We start from the raw sequence: 21,641 nt of genomic DNA on the forward strand, positions 1-21,641 counted from the left end.
ACCAGATGAATAGCCTCTGAAACCAAACCCTAATCAATAACTACAAGACCGGATCAATAACCACAGACCCTAATCTATAATCATCAGAATGGATCAATAACCCCACATATCCTAATCTACAACTAGCAGAGCAGACCCATACCTAATCGACACAATAAATGGCAGGGCCCTGGGGTACAAGTACACAGTTCACTGAAAGTGGCAGCGCAGGTAGAAAGGATGGTTAAGAAGTCATTTGGCACACTTGCCTTCATTGGTCATGGCTTTGAGTACAAGAGTTGCATTATCACATTAAAACTGTATGTGATGTTGGTGAGACTACACGTGGAGAATTTATTGTATGCAGTTCTGGTCTCCAAGCTGTAGGAAAGATGTCAATAAGATGGAACAGGTTCAGAAAAAAAAATCACAGGATGTTGCTGGGATTGCAGGACTTGACATACGAAAAAAACTGGGGGTTTTATCCCTGTAGCCCAGGGGACTAATAGGGTGAATTAATACAGGCTTATAGGATCATTAGACCAAACCTCTCCTGCATTGGTGCAGCACCCTCTCCTCCCCCCCAGCCTCCCTTATCCTCCCTCCTCTCCATCCCCTCCCTAGGATAGATTTAAACTTTAAAATGTGAATAACTTTAAAAATATAACTGATTTCAATGAAACTTCTTCCATTGGCACCAAAGAGACGACGGTGAGTAAGGTGGGCCTCAAATTGTTGTGCTATCGTGTACCGTTTTGACTGTAGTTCAGGAACTAACAAACAAACAAACAAGAGTTTTAGTATATAGATGAGGGGCATAGATAAGGTGAGGAAAAAGATTTAAAGGGGAGCTGAGGTAACTTTTTCACACAAAGGCTGGTGGATATGTGGAACAAGCTGTCAAATGACGTGGAATTTTTCTGTGACATGCCACATGTGTTAATAAAGTATCATTTAACCAATCAATTGATCAAGTACTTAGTTCTCTGAAAGTGGTGTCAAAGGGGGACATGGTGGTGAATGCATTTAGCACACTGGCCTTCATCAGTCAGGGCTTTGAGTATAGGAGTTGGGACATTATGTCGCAGTTGTACAACATATTGGCACACTTGGGGTATTGTGCATAGTTTTAGTTACCCTGCTGTAGGGACGAGGTCATTAAACTGGAAAGAGTCCAAAGAGGATTTATGAGAATGTTGCCCGGATTTGAGCGCCTGAGTTATCGGGAGGGTTTGGACAGGCGACAACTTTATTCCTTGAAGTGCAAGAGTCTGAGGAGTAGTATCATAAAGGTGTTTAAGATCATCAGGGGCATAGATATGGTTAATGCATGCAGTCTTTTTTTTCCTCAGGGAAAGGAATCTGAAATGAGAGGGTATCGGTTTAAGGTGAGAGGAGAAAATTTAAAAGGAACTTAGGGGCAACTTTGCACTGAGGGAATGAACTGCCAGAGAAACTGGTTGAGGCAGGTACAGTAACAACATTAAAAAGATTTGGACATGGACTGGAACAACTTAGAGGTATAACGGGGGCAATAGAACTAGCTTAGGTGGGCATGGACAAATTGCTATTATTCTTTGCAAAATAACTCCACAAATCCGAGTTCTGATCAATAATTCTACAGATTTTATCATAGACTAAAATAAATATGCCCATTAATCTTCCCGTAGACCTTGGTAAATAGTATTCTGTGTTCCCATTGCCATGCACAGACGTACTGATCTGGCTAAGACTCTCTTGGAATGGACACTTGAAAATCCTACTGAAAATGTTGTCAAATATGTTTTTAAAGAAGCTGGAGATAAATCCGGGAAAAAGTCAAAACCAACCTGAAAGAAGTTCGCAGATAAATGGACGATTCACCTATTTTTCATGACATTACTAAAATATCCTTACACTTTTTTGGAATATTTTTTGCCTTATTCATTCCTGTCAGTCACTAGGAACTGTGATAGGTTGCTCCAAGTCAGTTGACGTGAACAATTGAGTGATTTGTATGGAAATACGGCCACTTCAAAGTCAAGCACAGATAGACACAAAGTGCTGGAATAACTCAGCGGGTCAAGCAGCTTCTCTGAAGAAAAAGGATGGGTGACGTTTCAGATCGGGACCCTTCTTCAGACTGGAAGGATGGGTGACATTTTGGGTCAGGAGCCTTCTTCAGACTGGGTTGGGACACTTTTCCAGAGAAGCTGCCTGACCCATTGAGATACTCCAGCTCTTTGTGTCTATCCATGGTTTAAAATAGCATCTGCAGTTCTTTGTTTCGACACTCAGAGTCAAGTACTTTGAGTGTGGGACTGGATCCACATGTAAGTTGTAACAAGTAAAGATTTTCACAAACTAAATTCAATCCCAATTTTCAAAATGCTTTTAATTCTCATTTCCCTAAGTTCAATTTATGAAAGGAATCCATTGCTGGAAAATGTTTTATGGAGTAATTAAAAAAAAATTGTAACGGTTGTACATGATACATGCTGGTGGAGTACATTCGTACATGGAAAGAGTAGCCTGCTGTTTGGTATGGCAGATAATAACTTCATGAATCCTAGCCAAAAGGATCAATAGTTTTAGGATGAAAATTCATAAATCAAATAATTGAAAATCAAGGAATTATTGATCTACAACAATAGTGGATGGGATTGTGTGCATTCTTTATACACAGGATGACAAGACCCGTGCTTTTTTCCCCCCCAATCCTAATTGCAGTTGAGAAAGTCACAGTGGCTTTTGAGAAATTGCTTCAGTCCTTCTGGTGAAAATAGTTCCAGGGCTGTCTTGGATTTGGATTCATTTATGAGGAAGGATTATTTAGAAGGGAAGTTTGGAGCTGATCGTTTTACGATCCACTTGATATCCATGTCTTTTTGGGGTGTGATTTTTGTTGCAAGGTCCATAAGCCTATGTTCAATGATTCTTTATTGTCACATGTGACTGCATGGGTTTTCTCCGGGATCTCCCATTTCCTCCCACATTCCAAAGACTACAGGATAATTGGCTTTGGTAAAATTGTGAATTGTCACTGGTGTGTAGGATAGTGCTAATGTACGGGGATTGCTGGTCGGCGCGTTGGGCCGAAGGGCCTGTTTCCGCGCTGTATCTCTAAAGTAACTCAGCAGGTCATCTCTGGAGAACAAGGCAAGGTGAAATTTCAGACACAATAATGGAACAGCCTGTTGTATAACAACAAGGGTTTGTACAGTGAAGTCTACACATACCTGTAAAATAAACCTGTAAAAGAAGCAAGACGGCAAAAAAAGATTTAAGGGAATATATTAAAACTTTGTGTGTTACAAAATACCTCTCTGATACATGATGTAGTTAGTTGGAGCTCAATGCAGAAATCTGAACATTACCATAGCATATTCTTATTTTGAGCATCTGCGCTTCACGTGAACCATCAAAGATATATATCACTTCAATGTTAGAAAAAAACTGTACAAGGGAATTGCAAATTCACCAACTTCATGATCTCTTTGTAAGTGATTCACAACTGCTATTCCAGAAAATTAATAATCAAACAATAACTGGAGCCTAACAGTGATGGATCAAATCCTGCCTCCTGCATCTCCTGTGATATCAGGCTGTACAAATGGATGTTTAAGTTCAGAGAAGGAATAATGGAGGCAAGAGTCCAGTGTCCTCGTCACATCATGATGATCCGGCACTTCCATGATGAGGCTTTTCTCTCCTGGGGCCCATGAACTCCAGCCCTTCAATTGGGATTTCCTTTTCTTTGATGGCTTTCTGTGAATAAAATAAAAACCTCTTAAACCTTTTAAATGTGAAACCCAAAGTTAATGTCCCCATAAATTAGTGAAAGGGTTTCTCCCACCACAAAGCCACGCTGGCTAACCCGAATCCAACTGTACAGAAATAGAAAGGATAGGCTCACTGGCCTGTAGTTGCATGACTTATCCCTGCTGCCCTTTCTCAATGAAGAAATAACACCAACTGTCCTCCAGCTTTGTCCGGCACGGTGGCGCAGCGGTAGAGATGCTGCCTTACAGCACCAGAGACCGGGTTTGATCCTGACCACGGGTGCTTGTCAGTACGGAGTTTGTGCTTTCTCCCCGTGACCGTGTGAGTTTTCTCCCACACTCTAAAGACGTGCAGGTTTGTAGGTTAATTGGCTTCGGTGAAATTGCACAACCTGCACACAAGAGGTAGCCATCATGTCGGATTACCCCACCCTCCCACTCCGCCATGGCCCTTCCTATCCCCATCCCCCTCCTAATCCCTTCTGTCCCCCCTATCCCCATCTCTTCTGTCCGCTCCCTCCTACCCCACCCCTCTCCTCATCTTCTCCTCATCCCTTGCCCCCCACCCCTCCCTCCATACCTTCTGTCCCCTCCCTCCTACCCCCACCTTCACCCCATCCCTTCTGTCTCCCCCTCCTACCCCCACCCCTCTCCCCATCCCTTCTGTCCACCCCTCCTACCCACACCCTCTCCCCAACCTTCTGTCCCCCTCCTACCCCTACCCTCTCCCCACCCCTTCTGACCCCCTCCTACCCCCACCCTCTCCCCACCCCTTCTGACCCCCACCCCTTCTGACCCCCTCCTACCCCCACCCTCTCCCCACCCCTTCTGACCCCCACCCTCTCCCCACCCCTTCTGACCCCCTCCTACCCCCACTCTCCCCACCCCTTCTGACCCCCTCCTACCCCCACCCTCTCCCCACCCCTTCTGACCCACTCCACACCCCCACCCTCTCCCCACCCCTTCTGACCACCTCCTACCCCCACCCTCTCCCCACCCCTTCTGACCCCCACCCTCTCCCCACCCCTTCTGAACCCCTCCTACCCCCACCCTCTCCCAACCCCTTCTGTCCCCCTCCTACCCCTACCCCCGCTCCACCCCTTCTGTCCCCCTCCTACCCCCACCATCTCCCCACCCCTTCTGTCCCCCTCCTACCCCCACCCCCGCCCCACCCCTTCTGTCCCCCTCCTACCCCCACCCCCGCCCCACCCCTTCTGACCCCCTCCTACCCCCACCCCCGCCCCACCCCTTCTGACCCCCTCCTACCCCCACCCCGCCCCACCCCTTCTGACCCCCTCCTACCCCCACCCCCGCCCCACCCCTTCTGTCCCCCTCCTACCCCCACCCTCTCCCCACCCCTTCTGTCCCCCTCCTACCCCCACCCCCGCCCTTCTGTCCCCCTCCTACCCCCACCTACCCCCACCCCCGCCCCACCCCTTCTGTCCCCCTCCTACCCCCACCCTCTCCCCACCCCTTCTGACCACCTCCTACCCCACCCTCTCCCCACCCCTTCTGACCCCCTCCTACCCCCACCCTCTCCCCACCCCTTCTGAACCCCTCCTACCCCCACCCTCTCCCCACCCCTTCTGTCCTCCTCCTACCCCCACCCCCGCTCCACCCCTTCTGTCCCCCTCCTACCCCCACCATCTCCCCACCCCTTCTGTCCTCCTCCTACCCCCACCCCCGCCCCACCCCTTCTGTCCCCCTCCTACCCCCACCCCCGCCCCACCCCTTCTGTCCCCCTCCTATCCCCACCCTCTCCCCACCCCTTCTGACCCCCTCCTACCCCCACCCCCGCCCCACCCCTTCTGACCCCCTCCTACCCCCACCCCCGCCCCACCCCTTCTGACCCCCTCCTACCCCCACCCCCGCCCCACCCCTTCTGTCCCCCTCCTACCCCCACCCTCTCCCCACCCCTTCTGTCCCCCTCCTACCCCCACCCCCGCCCCACCCCTTCTGTCCCCCTCCTACCCCCACCCTCTCCCCACCCCTTCTGACCCCCTCCTACCCCCACCCCCGCCCCACCCCTTCTGTCCCCCTCCTACCCCCACCCCCGCCCCACCCCTTCTGACCCCCTCCTACCCCCACCCCACCCCTTCTGACCCCCTCCTACCCCCACCCCCGCCCCACCCCTTCTGTCCCCCTCCTACCCCCACCCTCTCCCCACCCCTTCTGTCCCCCGCCCCACCCCTTCTGTCCCCCTCCTACTCCCACCCTCTCCCCACCCCTTCTGTCCCCCTCCTACCCCCACCCCCGCCCCACCCCTTCTGTCCCCCTCCTACCCCCACCCCTCTCCCCATCCCTTCTGTCCCCCTCCTACCCCCACCCCCGCCCCACCCCTTCTGTCCCCCTCCTACCCCCACCCCTCTCCCCATCCTTTCTGTCCCCCTCCTACCCCCACCCTCTCCCCACCCCTTCTGTCCCCCTCCTACCCCCACCCCCGCCCCACCCCTTCTGTCCCCCTCCTACCCCCACCCCCGCCCCACCCCTTCTGTCCCCCTCCTACCCCCACCCCTCTCCCCATCCTTTCTGTCCCCCTCCTACCCCCACCCTCTCCCCACCCCTTCTGTCCCCCTCCTACCCCCACCCCCGCCCCACCCCTTCTGTCCCCCTCCTACCCCCACCCTCACCCCATCCCTTCTGTCCCCCTCCTACCCCTACCCCCACCCCTCTCCCCACCCCTTCTGTCCCCCTCCTACCCCCACCCCTCTCCCCACCCCTTCTGTCCCCCTCCTACCCCCACCCCTCTCCCCACCCCTTCTGTCCCCCTCCTACCCCCACCCCTCTCCCCACCCCTTCTGACCCCCTCCTACCCCCACCCCCGCCCCACCCCTTCTGTCCCCCTCCTACACCCACCCTCTCCCCACCCCTTCTGTCCCCCTCCTACCCCCACCCCCGCCCTTCTGTCCCCCTCCTACCCCCACCTACCCCCAACCCCGCCCCACCCCTTCTGTCCCCCTCCTACCCCCACCCTCTCCCCACCCCTTCTGACCACCTCCTACCCCCACCCTCTCCCCACCCCTTCTGACCCCCTCCTACCCCCACCCTCTCCCCACCCCTTCTGAACCCCTCCTACCCCCACCCTCTCCCCACCCCTTCTGTCCTCCTCCTACCCCCACCCCCGCTCCACCCCTTCTGTCCCCCTCCTACCCCCACCATCTCCCCACCCCTTCTGTCCCCCTCCTACCCCCACCCCCGCCCCACCCCTTCTGTCCCCCTCCTACCCCCACCCCCGCCCCACCCCTTCTGTCCCCCTCCTATCCCCACCCCTTCTGACCCCCTCCTACCCCCACCCCCGCCCCACCCCTTCTGTCCCCCTCCTACCCCCACCCTCTCCCCACCCCTTCTGTCCCCCTCCTACCCCCACCCCCGCCCCACCCCTTCTGTCCCCCTCCTACCCCCATCCCTCTCCCCACCCCTTCTGTCCCCCTCCTACCCCCACCCCTCACCCCATCCCTTCTGTCCCCCTCCTACCCCCACCCCTCTCCCCATCCTTTCTGTCCCCCCTCCTACCCTCACCCCATCCCTTCTGTCCCAACCCTCCTATCCCTCTCCACCAGATTCATTCTCCACCCCTCCATTCCCCATCTCCTCACCTTCCCCTCTCCATCCCCCACACCCATTTACCCTCCCCACCCCTAGACTACAACCATCCCCCAACCACTTCCCCCCCTCTCCTCTAGCCGTCCCCAGCCCTGTCCCCCGGCCTCACCTTCACGCACTCCTGGTACTGTTTGAAGAGCTCTCTGCACGGGTCCGGGCTGCGCTCTCCTTTCAGGAACTTCTCTGCGAACCAGCGGTTGAAGCAGAGGTCGTAGCCGCGCTTCAGCTCCAGGCACTCGCTGCCCACACTGTTCATGGCGGCGCCGCTCCTCCCCTCCCGGGGCGTCGCACATTAGCGTCATGGCCGGGCTGGTGGGGTGGGGACGCCATGTTTGATACGGGCAGTTGGGCTTGTGTCTGGTGCGCCATGTTTGATGCTGTCGGCCTGGTTTGTGTCTGACGGGCCATGTTTGATGCTGGCAGTCGGGCTTTGTGTCTGACGGGCCATGTTTTATGCTGGCAGTTGGGCTTGTGTCTGGTGTTGCCATGTTTGATGTTGGCGGCCTGGTTTATGTCTGGTGCGCCATGTTTGATGCTGGCAGTGGACCGCCCGCTTCCTGCAGCGCCCCGCGCCTCCACGAGGCCGCTCTTCAACACCCCGAGCGGCGGGCGGCCCCTTCCACCGACTGGGATGGACCAGATTGAATTCTAATTGGCATCGGATCAATGTTGTATATGATAAAAGACCAATTTTTTTTTTAAAAAACAAACAAATTAAAAATCTAACCGCCCGAACAGGGACTTGAACCCTGGACCCTCAGATTAAAAGTCTGATGCTCTACCGACTGAGCTATCCGGGCCCTGACTAAATGGGTGCCGATAGTTAATTTGGAGCATTCTGACCAACCACTTCATTTTGCAGATAGTTTTGATGTCAGATCCCTTTGCCTCTTTAGATGATTTCTTCCAGCAATTTATACTTTTTAAATTTTAACTGCGCAACTCTTTCTACTGTAGACATTATATTGTTACATAATTGCATCCTCTCTCCCTTTGAAATGATCTTCTTCAAATGCACCCATTGCAATGTTGCACAACTATTTTTAGTCATCATCCTGCAAGCAGTTCTGATAGATTGAATTCAAACTGTTCTCAAACTTAACTTGCAATCCTTGACACAATCATTTGTTAATTGGGATTTTGTGCTTTTTATAAAAATTAAATTTTCACATTGAACAATTTCATGACAATCATTTGTGTGTAACTTTCCCTGAGTAGTGTATATTGTTATGCAGTGTTATTCATTTTGAAGCATAATGGCTTATAATGGGGCATTTCAGTGGTAAGGGAAATAGATTCATCTGCTTCTGCAATGTGCAGTTGCTAAACAGGTCTGCAGGAAAATGCATTGATTGACTTGATAAAAGAAAAGTTATATAAATGGCGTAAAGTTGCAGAAAAATGTCTGTTGGGATCCAGGTCAGAATTGAGGTGCTGTTGCTGGAGTTTATGTTGAACTTTAAAGGAACATCTGGCAAAAAAAAGCTGGAGTAACTCAGTGGGATAGACAGCATCTCTGGAGAAAAGGAATGGGTGACGTTTTGGGTCAGCATCTGCAGTTCCTTCCGACACATTCAATGGAACAGAGAACTGGCCAAAGACAAAGAGGTCACTGTCCCAGGCTTCAAGACCTCACAGTGAATTTAACAATTGTAAAGGATGTTGAACAGTATAGTACAGCATCATTAGATCATAAGTGATAGGAGCAGAATTATGCAGTTTTTCCTGAGAACACTAAAAAAGGTCGGTCTGCCGCATCAGCTTCTGATGACGTACCGCTGCACTACAGAGAGCATACTGACATACGGCATCTATGTGTGGTATCTCAGCTGCACGGCAGCGGACAGGAAAGCTCTTCAGCGGGTCGTCTGCAGAGCGCAGAGGATCATTGCGACACAGCTGCCAGCCCTGGAGGACATCTACAACGCATGCTGCCTCAGGAAAGCCAACAGCATCTACAAAGACTCCACACTCCCATGCCACCGTCTGTTTGAATTACATCCATCCGGCAGACGTTATAAAGCCTTCTACGCCCGCACCTCCAGACTAAGGAACAGCTTTGTCCTTAGAGCTGTAGCTGCTCTGAATCGGCCCTGCTGAGAGCCCGCCATGATCTGTCTCTGCCCCCAGGGTCATCTGGCACAACTGACCCCTGCATGAACCTTTTTTTGCCATTTACCTTGTTCCCCCTTTTTCTTTTTCCTTCCCCCCCCTTTTGTTGTTCATTTTCGCCGTGATTTATATATATATTTGATTTGATAGCATCGATATGGAAGCGACATTCAAAATCTCGTTGTATTTGTACAATGACAATAAAGGATATTGTATTGTATTGTTGTACATTAGGCCATTCGGCCCATCAAGTCTACTCAACAGGCCCTTTGGCCCACAATGTCAGGGGAAAATAGGATGCCAAGTTAAACAAATCTCCTCTGCCTGCATGTGATCCGTATCCCTCCATCCCCTGTATATGCATGTGCCTATCTAAAAGCGGTGGCGCAGCAGTAGAGTTGCAACCTTACGGCGCCAGAGACCGGGGTTCGATCCTGACTACGGCTGCTGACTGTATGGAGTTTGTACATTCTCCCTGTGACCTTGTGAGTTTTCTCCGGGGTAAATGTAAAATGTCCTAATGTGTAGGATAGTGCTATTGTATCGGGCAATAGCTTGTCAGAGCGGACTTGGTAGGCCGAAGGGCCTGTTTCCACGCTTTCTCTAAAGTCTAAAGTCTCTTAAATGCCCCTATCATTACTGCCTCTATCACCAACTCGAGCAGCACTTTTCTGTGTAAACAACTTACCCCGCCCTTCTCCTTTAATTGTTAACCCCCTAAACTTAAAGTTACGCCTTTAATCTTTAAAGGAGATGTGCGGGGCAAGGTTTTTTACCCAGAGTTGTGGGTGCCTGGAACATGCTGCCTTGGGTAGTGGTGGATAGTGCTGATAGTGGCATTTAAGAGGCTTCTGGATAGGCACATGGACCTGTCGGGAATGGAGAGATGTGGATCATGTGCTGGCATTGGAGATTAGTTTCATCTGGAATCATGCCGTTGGGCCCGTTCCTTGGCTGTACTGTTCTACGTTCTATGTTCTATTGTTTTTACCTCCATGTTATAAATTTCACAAAGAGTTACAATGCGGAAAGAGGCCCTTCGGCCCACTGGGTCCATGCTGACCATTAACGGTCCATTTACACTAATCTTACATGAGTCTTTTTTTTGTCTCCCCACATCCGCATCAACTGTCCACAGTCTGACACTGATCAGGGGCAATTTACAGCGACCAAATAGCCAACCTGCTTGCTGTTGGGATTTGGGAAGAAACTGGAGCATCCGGATGAAACCCATAAAATCACAGGGAGAACAACGGAGGTTAGAAAATAACTTAGGTGAAGGTAGCAGCTCCACCAACGGAACCACTCCAACTTCTAATTTAGTTTAGTTTAGAGATACAGAGTGGAAACAGGCCCTTTGGCCCACATTAGTGCACACCAACCAACAATCACCCGTACATTTATTCTATCCAATACACTAAGGATAATTTACAAAGGCGAATTAACGGGCCTCCTCCAGTGCCATAGTGAGTTGGAGCACCTCATATTTCGCCTGGGCAGCTTGCAGCCCAGTGGTATGAACATTGACTTCTCCAACTTTAGATAGTTCCTCTGTCCCTCTCCCCCTTCCCAGATCTCCCTCTATCTTCCTGTCTCCACCTATATCCTTCCTTTGTCCCGCCCCCCCTGACATCAGTCTGAAGAAGGGTCTCGACCCGAAACGTCACCCACACCTTCTCTGCCATGCTGCCTGACCTGCTGAGTTACTCCAGCATTTTGTGTATATACAGCCTTTGGAGTATCGCAAGAAACCAGAGCAGCCGGAGAAAACCCACGCGCTCACATAGAGAACGTACAACCCCAACTAGGGCGCTGTAAAGCAGTAACTCTAACACTACGCCACCCTAAAAGTAACCGCCCGAACAGGGACTTGAACCCTGGACCCTCAGATTAAAAGTCTGATGCTCTACCGACTGAGCTATCCGGGCTCTCTAAGAAAACTCTTCTGGTATTTCAATTTTCTGCCTTCTTTTACGTATCTTCTCTAAACACACTTTTACTGCTTTCTTCCAGCCAGTAATTACATCGCCAAGTCTCTATCAGACCTCCGCCTTGCTCTCTCCTACACCTCCTCCTTCCCCAGTAATTTAATACTGACTTTCTCCATTTCAAATGAAATATTTAAACCATTTTGCTCTCCACAGAATCTGCCTGTACATAAAGTAACCAAAAAAGCCAAAGAACTCTGCTCATTATATCTAGAGAACTGGAGTGACAACGTTTTTCTCAACTGAACACTATATATGTACATAGAGCGCTGGTTAAGTTATCCTCAAGTACAGTGAGAATCTCTGGATACCAGACATTAGGAAGGATGTACGAGCCTTAGTGTGTATGAAGGAACTGCAGATGCTGGTTTAAATCAAAGATAGACACAAAATGTTGGAGTAACTCAGCAGGACAGGCAGCATCTCTGGAGAGAAGGAATGGGTGACGTTTCGGGTCGACTTGTCCCACTTAGTTACTCCAGCATTTTGCGTCTATCTTTTGTATGAGCCTGAGAGGTTACACCATAGACGTGGCAGTATGATGTCTGGATTCCAAGGATTAGGCAGACACATGATGGCAGTGGAGGCCAATTCACTGGATGTTTCCAAGAGGGAGTTTGATTTTAGTTGTTAGGGCTAATGGAACCAAGGGATATAGAGAAAAAGCAGGAACTTAGATTTTAGATGATCAGCCATGATCATATTGAATGGCGATGCTGGCTCGAAGGGCTGAATGGCCTCCTCCTGCACCTGTCTTTCTATGTTTCTGTTTCTAATGCACCCAAGATAGTTTCTTCTCCTAGGTTTGAAGTACCAAGGTTATTTCAACTATTTTGGAGATAATTCAATTTTAGTCAACAGGTTCAATCCAATGAACTGCGTGAAAATTCCCCATAAATTGCATCAGCATCTAAACTATAACACATTAATCGTTTGCAAATTGATCCTAGAGGACAACAGAATATCAGTGATTTGGAAACTAGTTATAATTTAATGTCATTAATACAGTGCTGACAAAGGGTCTTCGGCCCAATGTTTTTGCACAGATACTGCTTGCTCCGAGTGTTTCTGACATATTATTTCTAATTTCCAGCAACTTCCATTTAGTTTTTCAAGAAATTAATATTACTGGATTTAAAGTTAAATTACTGGGTTGGGCTTATTGTCACATGCAGCACGGTCTAGTGAAAAGCTGTTTTGCATGATACGCAAACAAATCAATCAGTTCAAACTCAAGTACAATAGATAGGGCCTGATAACGTAGAAAATTAAAGAACTGCAGGCTGCTGTTAACAACACCAAGGTACCGACCAACTATATTCACTTTTCTTTTCTTAAACGTTCAATTACTTGATTTGGATGTATTGATGGAAAGGCTTGTATTCATTGCTCTTTGCTAAATGCACTTGAAAAATTGGTGTGAAATCACCTTTTTGAACAACTCCATGATTTCTTTTGAAGGGAAGAGCATTATATTTGCAAGTCAGGAAAACTTATGTAGGGAGGAACAGCTGGTTTAAAACGAAGACCGACACAAAAGGCTGGAGTGACTCTGTGGGACAGGCAGCATCTCTGAAGAAAATGAATAGGTGACATTTTGGGTCGAGACCCTTCTTCAGACGCGTCTCAACCCGAAAATCACCTATTTATTTTCTCCACAGGTGCTGCCTGACCCCCACTGAGTTACTCCAGCATTTTGTGTCTGTCTTCAGGAAAACCTTTTGTTGGTTTCCTCAGGCACTCAAAGCAGTGTTGGTACCAAAGTAGTGTGGGTCGCTGATGCACTGTAGGATTTAGTCGTGGAGCTGGATATGAAGAGAAATCTTTTAGTGAAGGTCTTGGTTACCAACACAGCTTATTATCCAGCTCCACTGCTAAACCCTAACAATGCATTAAAGCTTCATGGTGGAATGATTTCCTATAACGTTAGGAGCTTAGTTCTGCCACTCAATAATGCTGAATCTCTCAGATCCTGACGAGTCTTCAACCCGAAACATTAACGGAGTTTCTTCCCACAACTCAGCCCAACTTGCTGAGTAATTTCCACATTCAGCTTTCATTTCTGATTTCCAGCGATAGCAGTTTAAAAATATATATTTTAAATGAAAAGCAGCCAACACCATCCAATTTTTCATAATATATTTATTATGGTGTTACCTCAATTGAGGTCAACACTTGATTCTGGTTTCTGCACTTTGTCGGATAACGCATTTATATAATTAGGATCGAACAAATCATCCATAATCTCTGGGGCATTCTTCTCTGCTCCGAAAATTTCAGTGATCCTCTGTATCTTCAAAGCCGGTGGGCAGAGGATTAGTATGGGAATTGTGGAAGAGACTGTGGTTACCATCGCCCCAAGGAAATGGCTGTGAAACAAAATGGTAGACGTGCACATTAATACTACTTTTCCAAAATAAATAGAAACAACGATACAGTTTCTTCAGAAGGGTCTCGACCCGAAACGTCACCCATTCCTTCTCTCCAGAGATGCTGCCTGTCCCGCTGAGTTACCCCAGCATTTTGTGTCTATCTTACATTTTCAATGTCTGAACTCCCAGAGATTGATAGAGCCACTTCCCATTCTTCAAACCCAGCATAATTAAAGTAACCTTGATAACACCACAAGGATTCATGGACAGCGTAGTGAGATGACCTTGTGTGTGGATTGCCCACCCCACCATTCCACCTGAATAACGTTTCCTTTTCCACAGCCAAACGTAATCTTTATCCCTCCTTGCAGCCCATTTCACCGTGGGTTGTAGTTATTACCAAACTACTGTGTCCAGGAATTGTGGTACTTGGAGAGAGCTGGTAGTTTGAGAGGTTTTTTTCCGTGTTGGTGGCCCATTTTATTGTAGTAAATATCTGCCAATGATTGCCAATCTAATGTCTAAAACTGGTTAGTTTCCTTCAAATACACCGAAGCCCAATCTTCAATTCATATTAATCTATTGGGAAATCATTTCATCTTATTGCCAGCAATGGAGGTAGCTTCTCAAGGGTATAAATTCTGACGGTCTAAATTCTACTGTTTAGACAAAATGAATGCAGAATTCAGATGGCACAAACTACATGGAAGGAAAATATTGATGTTGACCTCCCACCAAAACAAAGGTTCTTCTCCAGGAGTTTGAAAAGTCCTGGGTAACTAAAAGAGCCATGTTCAATCCAATCAGTAATTAGCACTTCAGGTATTGTAGGTGACTTGCTAATATAAAATTTCATTTCACTTGTAAAAGTGCCCGGCTGTTTTGATTTTTAATACTATATTTTTTACACAGAAACCATGGCATTATGAGTTGTAGAAAATTCCCTGGCTATTAGGTATAGCTTTAAGGTAAGAGGGGCAAAGTGTAAAAGAGATGTGTTGGGCATGTTTTTTCTTACATAGAGGGTGATGGAAACATGGAAAGCGTTGTCTGGGGTGATGGTTGAGGCAGACACGAAAGTGGTGTTTAAGAAGCTTTTAGATAGGCAAATGGATACTTAGAGAATGGAGGGATATAGATCACATATAGGCAGATAAGATTAGTTTAAATTGGCATCGTGTTCGGTGAGCCAAAGGGGCTGTTCCTGTGCTACACTGATCAGTCTGAAGAAGGGTCTTGACCCGAAACAGTTGCCTGTCCCGCTGCGTTACTTCAGCATTTTCTATCTTACCTTCGATTTAAGCCAGCACCTGCAGTTCTTTCCTACACTGCACTATGTTCTGTCGGCCCTCATTTGAGATAAATGCAGTACTTACTTTGCTCCTGATGCGAAGGTGCTCATAAGCAACAAAGTCGTTCTTCTCGTGGCTGTGTTGCTGTGCCTTCAAGTAACAGTTCAACATACAGACGGATACTCCCGGAACAGCAACAACAAAACTCAAGATTTTCCACATGCGACCTGTTGAATGAGAGTAAATACCACAGCTAAAGCCAAATTATAATACATTAAGATTATGTTTCGACAACAGCCTTACTGCCATTACAAAGCAACAATAGTGTACAGTGTTGGTCCAGCATCGGTTCCGTTCTGACACGACCAAATCTCACACACCTATCATTTAGCAGTACTTCCATTACAGATGTAAACTTTCCCATGACATTTTGTGGGGACTTGAGGCATTGCAAAACAGAGGTAAAGATCAAACTCATCTTATTAAGTGAGCAAGCAAAGATTTGGCAAATGGAGGAATTTATAAGTAGTGCATGATTCACAAAGGCCAGGAGGCAAGAACACAAGTAGATGGGAAAGTTAACAAAATATTATCACACAAGGAGAAATATACCTCCACACCTTTGTATACAGGTTTGGCAAGGCATCATCTGGAGCACTGTGTACTATATTAGTCTCTTTATTTAAAGGAAGGACGTTAATATTGATAGGTTTAGAGATTGATAGGTTCTTGATTAGGAAGGGCATCAAAAGTTACGGGGAGAAAGCAGGAGAAAGAAGTTGAGAGGGAAAAATAGATCAGCCATGATTGGATGGCAGAGTAGACTTAATAAGGGGGTGAAAAAGTTGCCAGGGTAAAAAAGAAAACAGACTTGATCTTATTAAATAGCACAGCAGGCCGAGGTGTGTTGAATCTAAATGTAAAGTTTGTACATACCATTTCGTAGTGTGCGGCCGAGATAAACAAATTAAAATATACTTTAATTCTGACAATGGCCAGAGAAAGTGGTTGGGGCAGATACAAGAACATTTAAAAGACATTTGAATATGTATACAGGTTGGGAATGTTTTGCGAGATACAGACCACAGGCAGGAAAATGAGACGGAAAGTGCTGGAATAACTCAGTGGGTCAGGCAGCATCTCTGAAGAACATGGATTGATGATGGTTTGGGTCAGGACCCTGTTCAGTCTGAAGAAGGGTCCCATCCCAAAGTGTTACCTATCCGTATTTTCCCAGAGATGCTGCTTGACCCGCTTTTGTGTCTTATTTTGTAAACCAGAATCTACAGTCCCTTGTTTCTACAGGAATGAGACAGGCAGCTAGGATGAACTGGGTTGAAGAGGTTGTTCCCATCCCATATTACTCTCTGACCTTGACGACCACACGACATTCTGCAATCCTGAAACTCTATTTTGGGAAAGTTGTGCCAGTCAAAATAATTTAGAACATTTTTTACAAACATTCCCTTTAAAACAAAACCCCGATTATAATTGTGGGCAAGTCTCACCCGTCTGTCTTACACTTTGGCCTCAGTAATTGCTTACAGTAACAGACTGCAGCAGTGGGACTGGGAAAGAGGTCATTGGTACACCCAGATCATTGTTACACAGGAGCTCAGCCCCAGAACTTCCTCCATCCCTCTCTCTTCCCTCTTTCACAAGCATGCAGGGCAGCTGCCTCAGGACACTATTCAAGAACCCTCCCCACCCCAGTGAGTTGTAGATGTAGCCAAATCCATCACACAGAAAGACCAGACTTCCCGCCATTGACTGCATCTACACTTCAGGCTGTCTTGGAAAAGCAGTCGACATAATCAAAGATGTTCCACCCCAGTCATTGCTTGTTCTCCCAACTCCCAGACAGAAGCTTTGAAGGGCATACCAACAGACTCAGAAACAGCCATTTGTCTGAAGAAGGGTCTCGACCCGAAACGTCACCCATTCCTTCTCTCCCGAGATGCTGCCTGCCCTGCTGAGTTACTCCAGCATTTTGTGAATAAATCGATTTGTACCAGCATCTGCAGTTATTTTCTATCCTCACCATTATCAAGTGTCCTTCCATAACCTAGGGTACTGTTCGATTCACCTCTATCCCATTAAGGACATTGGACTTTGTCTACGGGACTGCTGCGCCACAATGCTGAGAACAATATTCTGCACTTTGTATCTTCCCCTTTGCACTTAACGGGGTCAAATCTCACCTCACCAGTAACCACCATAGACACACATCACGGCCTCAGTCATTGCTTACAGCAACAGGACGTGACTGGGTGTGCAGTATCGTGATTGGGCAAGAGGCACTGACGGTACACCCTGTACACAGGAGCTCAGGCCCACAACTTCCTCCATCCTACTCTCTTCCCGCTTTCCTTCTTGCTATTGTGGGCGTGCAGCGTAAGTTTACTAGGTTAATTCCAGGAATGGCGGGACTGTCATATGTTGAAAGACTGGAGCGGCTAGGCTTGTAGACACTTGAATTTTGAAGGATGAGAGGGGATCTTATCGAAACATATAAGATTATTAAGGGGTTGGACACGTTAGAGGCAGGAAACATGTTCCCAATGTTGGGGGAGTCCAGAACCAGGGGCCACAGTTTAAGAATAAGGGGTAGGCCGTTTAGAACGGAGATGAGGAAAAACTTTTTCAGTCAGAGAGTTGTAAATCTGTGGAATTCACTGCCTCAGAAGGCAGTGGAGGCCAATTCTCTGAATGCATTCAAGAGAGAGCTAGATAGAGCTCTTAAGGATAGTGGAGTATGGGGAGAAGGCAGGAACGGGGTACTGATTGAGAATGATCAGCCATGATCACATTGAATGGTGGTGCTGGCTCGAAGGGCCGAATGGCTTACTCCTGCACCTATTGTCTATTGCGAGAAGATACAGAAACTTGAACGCAAGCACCACCAGACTCATGAACAGTTTCTCCCCCTCCATTATCAGGCTTCTGAACCATCCTTCCATCAGCTAGGAGTGAATCGGATAGTAGCCTAGCTGCTAGGTTACTGTCTGATTCACCTCTGCCCCATTGAGGACATTGGATTTTGAGCAGGGAACTGCTGTGCTACAATGGTCAATGCTGAGGAATAGACACCAAATGCAGCATTCTGACACAAGGCACAGCAGAGGTACAGCTTGTCCCGCTGAGTGACCTCAGCATTTTGTTTCTATCTTCAGTCTATAACCAGCATCTGCAGTTCCTTCCTGTCAATGCTGAGAACTACTGTATATTCTGCAGAGGCAGGGTAGCTGCCTGAAGACACGATCCTGAACTGATTGGACCGATGCACGGTAAACCTGATGGGTGTTTGGACAACGAAGCTTTTCATTGCACCTCAGAAATTAAAGCGAAAGGTCCCTGTGCAGCCGAGCAAGGCCTGGGCCCGCAAGGTCACACAAGCCCAGCCCGTTTACCTTCCCCTCTCCTGCCCGGCCTCCCCCACCCAGGGGGAGGGGGGGGGGGTCACCACCATCACCCCACCCCACCACGGACGGTGCTCACCTCCCTGATGCTCCTCAGCGCCGGCGGCCGCCGACAGTTGCCGGGCGCCGCTGTTGAAGCTCCTGCGGACGAGCTGAGTCCACGCCGCCGCCATCTTACACCGCCGGGCCTACTCGTCAGTGGGCGGCCCACTACCCGGCCCGGCCCAGCCCAGCCCCGCCTCGACAGCAGCAGCGTCATCATCGACAACAGCAGCGTCATCATCGACAACAGCAGCGTCATCATCGACAACAGCAGCGTCATCATCGACAACAGCAGCATCATCATCGACAACAGCAGCAGCATCATCATCGACAACAGCAGCATCATCATCGACAACAGCAGCAGCATCATCATCGACAACAGCAGCATCATCATCATCGACAACAGCAGCATCATCATCGACAACAACAGCAGCATCATCATCGACAACAGCAGCATCATCATCGACAACAGCAGCATCATCATCGACAACAACAGCAGCATCATCATCGACAACAGCAGCATCATCATCGACAACAGCAGCATCATCATCGACAACAACAGCAGCATCATCATCGACAACAGCAGCATCATCATCGACAACAACAGCAGCATCATCATCGACAACAACAGCAGCATCATCATCGACAACAGCAGCATCATCATCATCGACAACAGCAGCATCATCATCGACAACAGCAGCATCATCATCGACAACAGCAGCATCATCATCGACAACAACAGCAGCATCATCATCATCATCATCAACAACAGGCGCTGTAAACCGCGGAGGAAGGAACTGCAGATGCTGGTTTGACATCTGAGTTAGTCACAACATGGTTTGGAGTAACACAACAGGTCAGGCAGCATCTCAGGAGAACTCATGGACAGTCGAGACCCCCCTCCTTCTTCAGACTGGAGAGTCAATGATGGGGGGGGGGGGGGCACTAGAGGTGGAAAGAACAAATTAATTAAAGTCTGAAGAAGGGTCTCGATCCGAAAAGTCACCCATTGCGGGAAATATAGACAATAGGTGCAGGAGGAGGCCATTCGGCCCTTCGAGCCTGTACGCACCGCCATTCAATGTGATCATGGCTGATCATTCTCAATCAGTACCCCGTTCCTGCTTTCTCCCCATATGGGCCTTGTCTTGATTCTGTTAGCCCTATGAGCTATATCTAACTCTCTCTTGAAAACACTATCCTCAAGAGCTCTATCTAGCTCTCTCTCTCTTGAACGCATTCAGAGAATTGGCCTCCACTGCCCTCTGTGGCAGAGAATACTACAGATTCACAACTCTCTGAGTGAAAACGTTTTACCTCATCTCAGTCCAACATGGCCTACCCCCTTATTCTTAATAAATATATAAATAAATGAAGGCAAATTCTCCTAACCTGGAGCTGAACTCGTTGGGAATGTGCACAACAGCTAAATCCACTGTCCAGAGTCTAGAGATACAGCATTGCTACTGGCCCTTCAGCCCACTGAGCTCATGCTGACCATTGATCACCCGTTTGCTCTAATTCTATGTTATTCCACTTTTGAATCCACTTCTTATGCACCAGAGGCAATTTACAGAGGCCAATTAATCTGTGAGTGCTGTATTTGGAACCCCCTGCCAAAGCATATCACGGAGATCTGATGGGGGGGGGGGGGGCTTTACAATGGGCGGCCGTGACCTTGTCACCATCTCCACCTCGATATCCCCCACTCTTGTATGTGGACGGCCTGTGAGATCAACTGGCCCGATTTAATGTGGGCTTGCAGGGACCAAGGGGAGCTCTCCAGCTTCTGCAAGGCCTGGACTCTGGGCCTGCACTCGCTGGAGTTTAGAAGGATGAGGGGGGGGGGGGGGGGGGGACTTCATTGAAACTTACTGAATAGTAAAAGGCCTGGATTGAGTGGATGTGGAGAAGATGTTTCCACTAGTGGGAGAGTCTAGGACCAGAGGTCACAGCCTCAGAATAAAATGACGTACATTTAGAAAGGAAATGAGGAGGGAATTTCTTTAGTCAGAGGATGGTGAATCTGTGGAATTTATTGCCACAGACAGCTGTGGAGGCCAAGTTAATGGATATTTTAAGGCAGTGATTGACAGATTCTTGATTAGTAAGGGTGTCAAGGGTTATGAGACAAAGACAGGAGAATAGTGTTGAGAGGGAAAGATTGATCAGCCATGATTGAATGGCGGAGTGGATGATCAGCCATGATCATATTGAATGGTGGAGTAGACTTGATGGGCCGAATGACCTAATTCTGCTCCTAGAACATATGAACTTATGACTCCAATTACAGTGAAACCATTGTTCAGATTAGTGATTTCCATTTTAAATTTCCATTTATATTAAAATTCCATTGTAAATTAGGTGGCAGGTGCATTAATGTGCAGGGATCACTGGTCGGTGCGGACTCGGTGGGCCAAAGGGCCTGTTTCCACGCTGCATCTCTAAACTAAACTAAAACAAGCATGCCTTTTAAAACAGGCAAAATTCCAAATGTGATTTCAATATTATTTTTTTAAAAGCAGGTCATGCACAGAAACAGCTACCATACTGAAAGATGCCGTTTAGCAGCAGGGTGGGAGGGGAGGTTAGGGGAAGTCTGAATTTTGGGGTGCTGAGGCCTGGTTTTGGTTACCAATGGAGATGCCCTCAGGAAGCAGAGTTGCGGTAAACATCCTGGCGATCTGATGGTTCCAATGTTAGACAGAGTGTGTAAGAAGATGAACGTAGGGCGGTGTTGGAGAACGGTGCCTGGAGGTGCACAGGCATGTTTCTCAAGCTTTTTAAAATCTTTCTTAGAAATGGCTGCAGCTTCAGGTTTACCAGAATGATGCCCAGATTAGAGGGTGTTAGCTACAGGGAGAGGTTGGACAGACTTGGATTGTTTTCTCTGGAGCGCCCGAGGTTGCGGAGAGACCTGATAGAATTATTTCAAATTACAAGAGGGATAGATAGGGTAGACAGTTAGAACCTTCGTCCCAGCATGGAAAAGTCAAACACTAGAGGGCGTAGCATTAAGGTGAGAGAGGCAATGTTTAAAGGAGAGACACAAGACAAGTGTTTTACGCAGAGG

The 21,641-nt window shown here is 48.2% G+C and overlaps 2 protein-coding genes and 2 non-coding genes across 4 annotated transcripts; all 4 read right to left on the reverse strand.

Moving 5' to 3' along the window:
- Nucleotides 1–2,322: 2,322 nt before the first annotated feature.
- Nucleotides 2,323–7,605, reverse strand: triap1 (TP53 regulated inhibitor of apoptosis 1). Its single transcript, XM_078421077.1, has 2 exons — nucleotides 7,453–7,605; nucleotides 2,323–3,726 (listed from the first exon to the last, which is right to left on the reverse strand). Exons 1-2 carry the CDS (start codon nucleotides 7,597–7,599, stop codon nucleotides 3,631–3,633), a joined length of 243 nt encoding a protein of 80 aa, XP_078277203.1. The 5' UTR covers nucleotides 7,600–7,605; the 3' UTR covers nucleotides 2,323–3,630.
- Nucleotides 7,606–8,070: 465 nt separating this feature from the next.
- On the reverse strand, nucleotides 8,071–8,143 carry trnak-uuu (transfer RNA lysine (anticodon UUU)). Its single transcript has one exon. It is a non-coding gene; the product is annotated as a tRNA-Lys (tRNA).
- Nucleotides 8,144–11,310: 3,167 nt separating this feature from the next.
- trnak-uuu (transfer RNA lysine (anticodon UUU)) lies at nucleotides 11,311–11,383 on the reverse strand. Its single transcript has one exon. It is a non-coding gene; the product is annotated as a tRNA-Lys (tRNA).
- A 2,185-nt stretch (nucleotides 11,384–13,568) lies between these two features.
- Nucleotides 13,569–18,769, reverse strand: LOC144605664 (cytochrome c oxidase subunit 6A, mitochondrial-like). Its single transcript, XM_078421141.1, has 3 exons — nucleotides 18,606–18,769; nucleotides 15,192–15,334; nucleotides 13,569–13,812 (listed from the first exon to the last, which is right to left on the reverse strand). The coding sequence occupies exons 1-3, from the start codon at nucleotides 18,697–18,699 to the stop codon at nucleotides 13,720–13,722; spliced, it is 330 nt and encodes a 109-aa protein (XP_078277267.1). The 5' UTR covers nucleotides 18,700–18,769; the 3' UTR covers nucleotides 13,569–13,719.
- Between the last annotated feature and the right edge of the window lie 2,872 nt (nucleotides 18,770–21,641).

Source organism: Rhinoraja longicauda, chromosome 25 (assembly GCF_053455715.1).
Source record: "Rhinoraja longicauda isolate Sanriku21f chromosome 25, sRhiLon1.1, whole genome shotgun sequence".
NCBI lineage: Eukaryota > Metazoa > Chordata > Chondrichthyes > Rajiformes > Arhynchobatidae > Rhinoraja > Rhinoraja longicauda.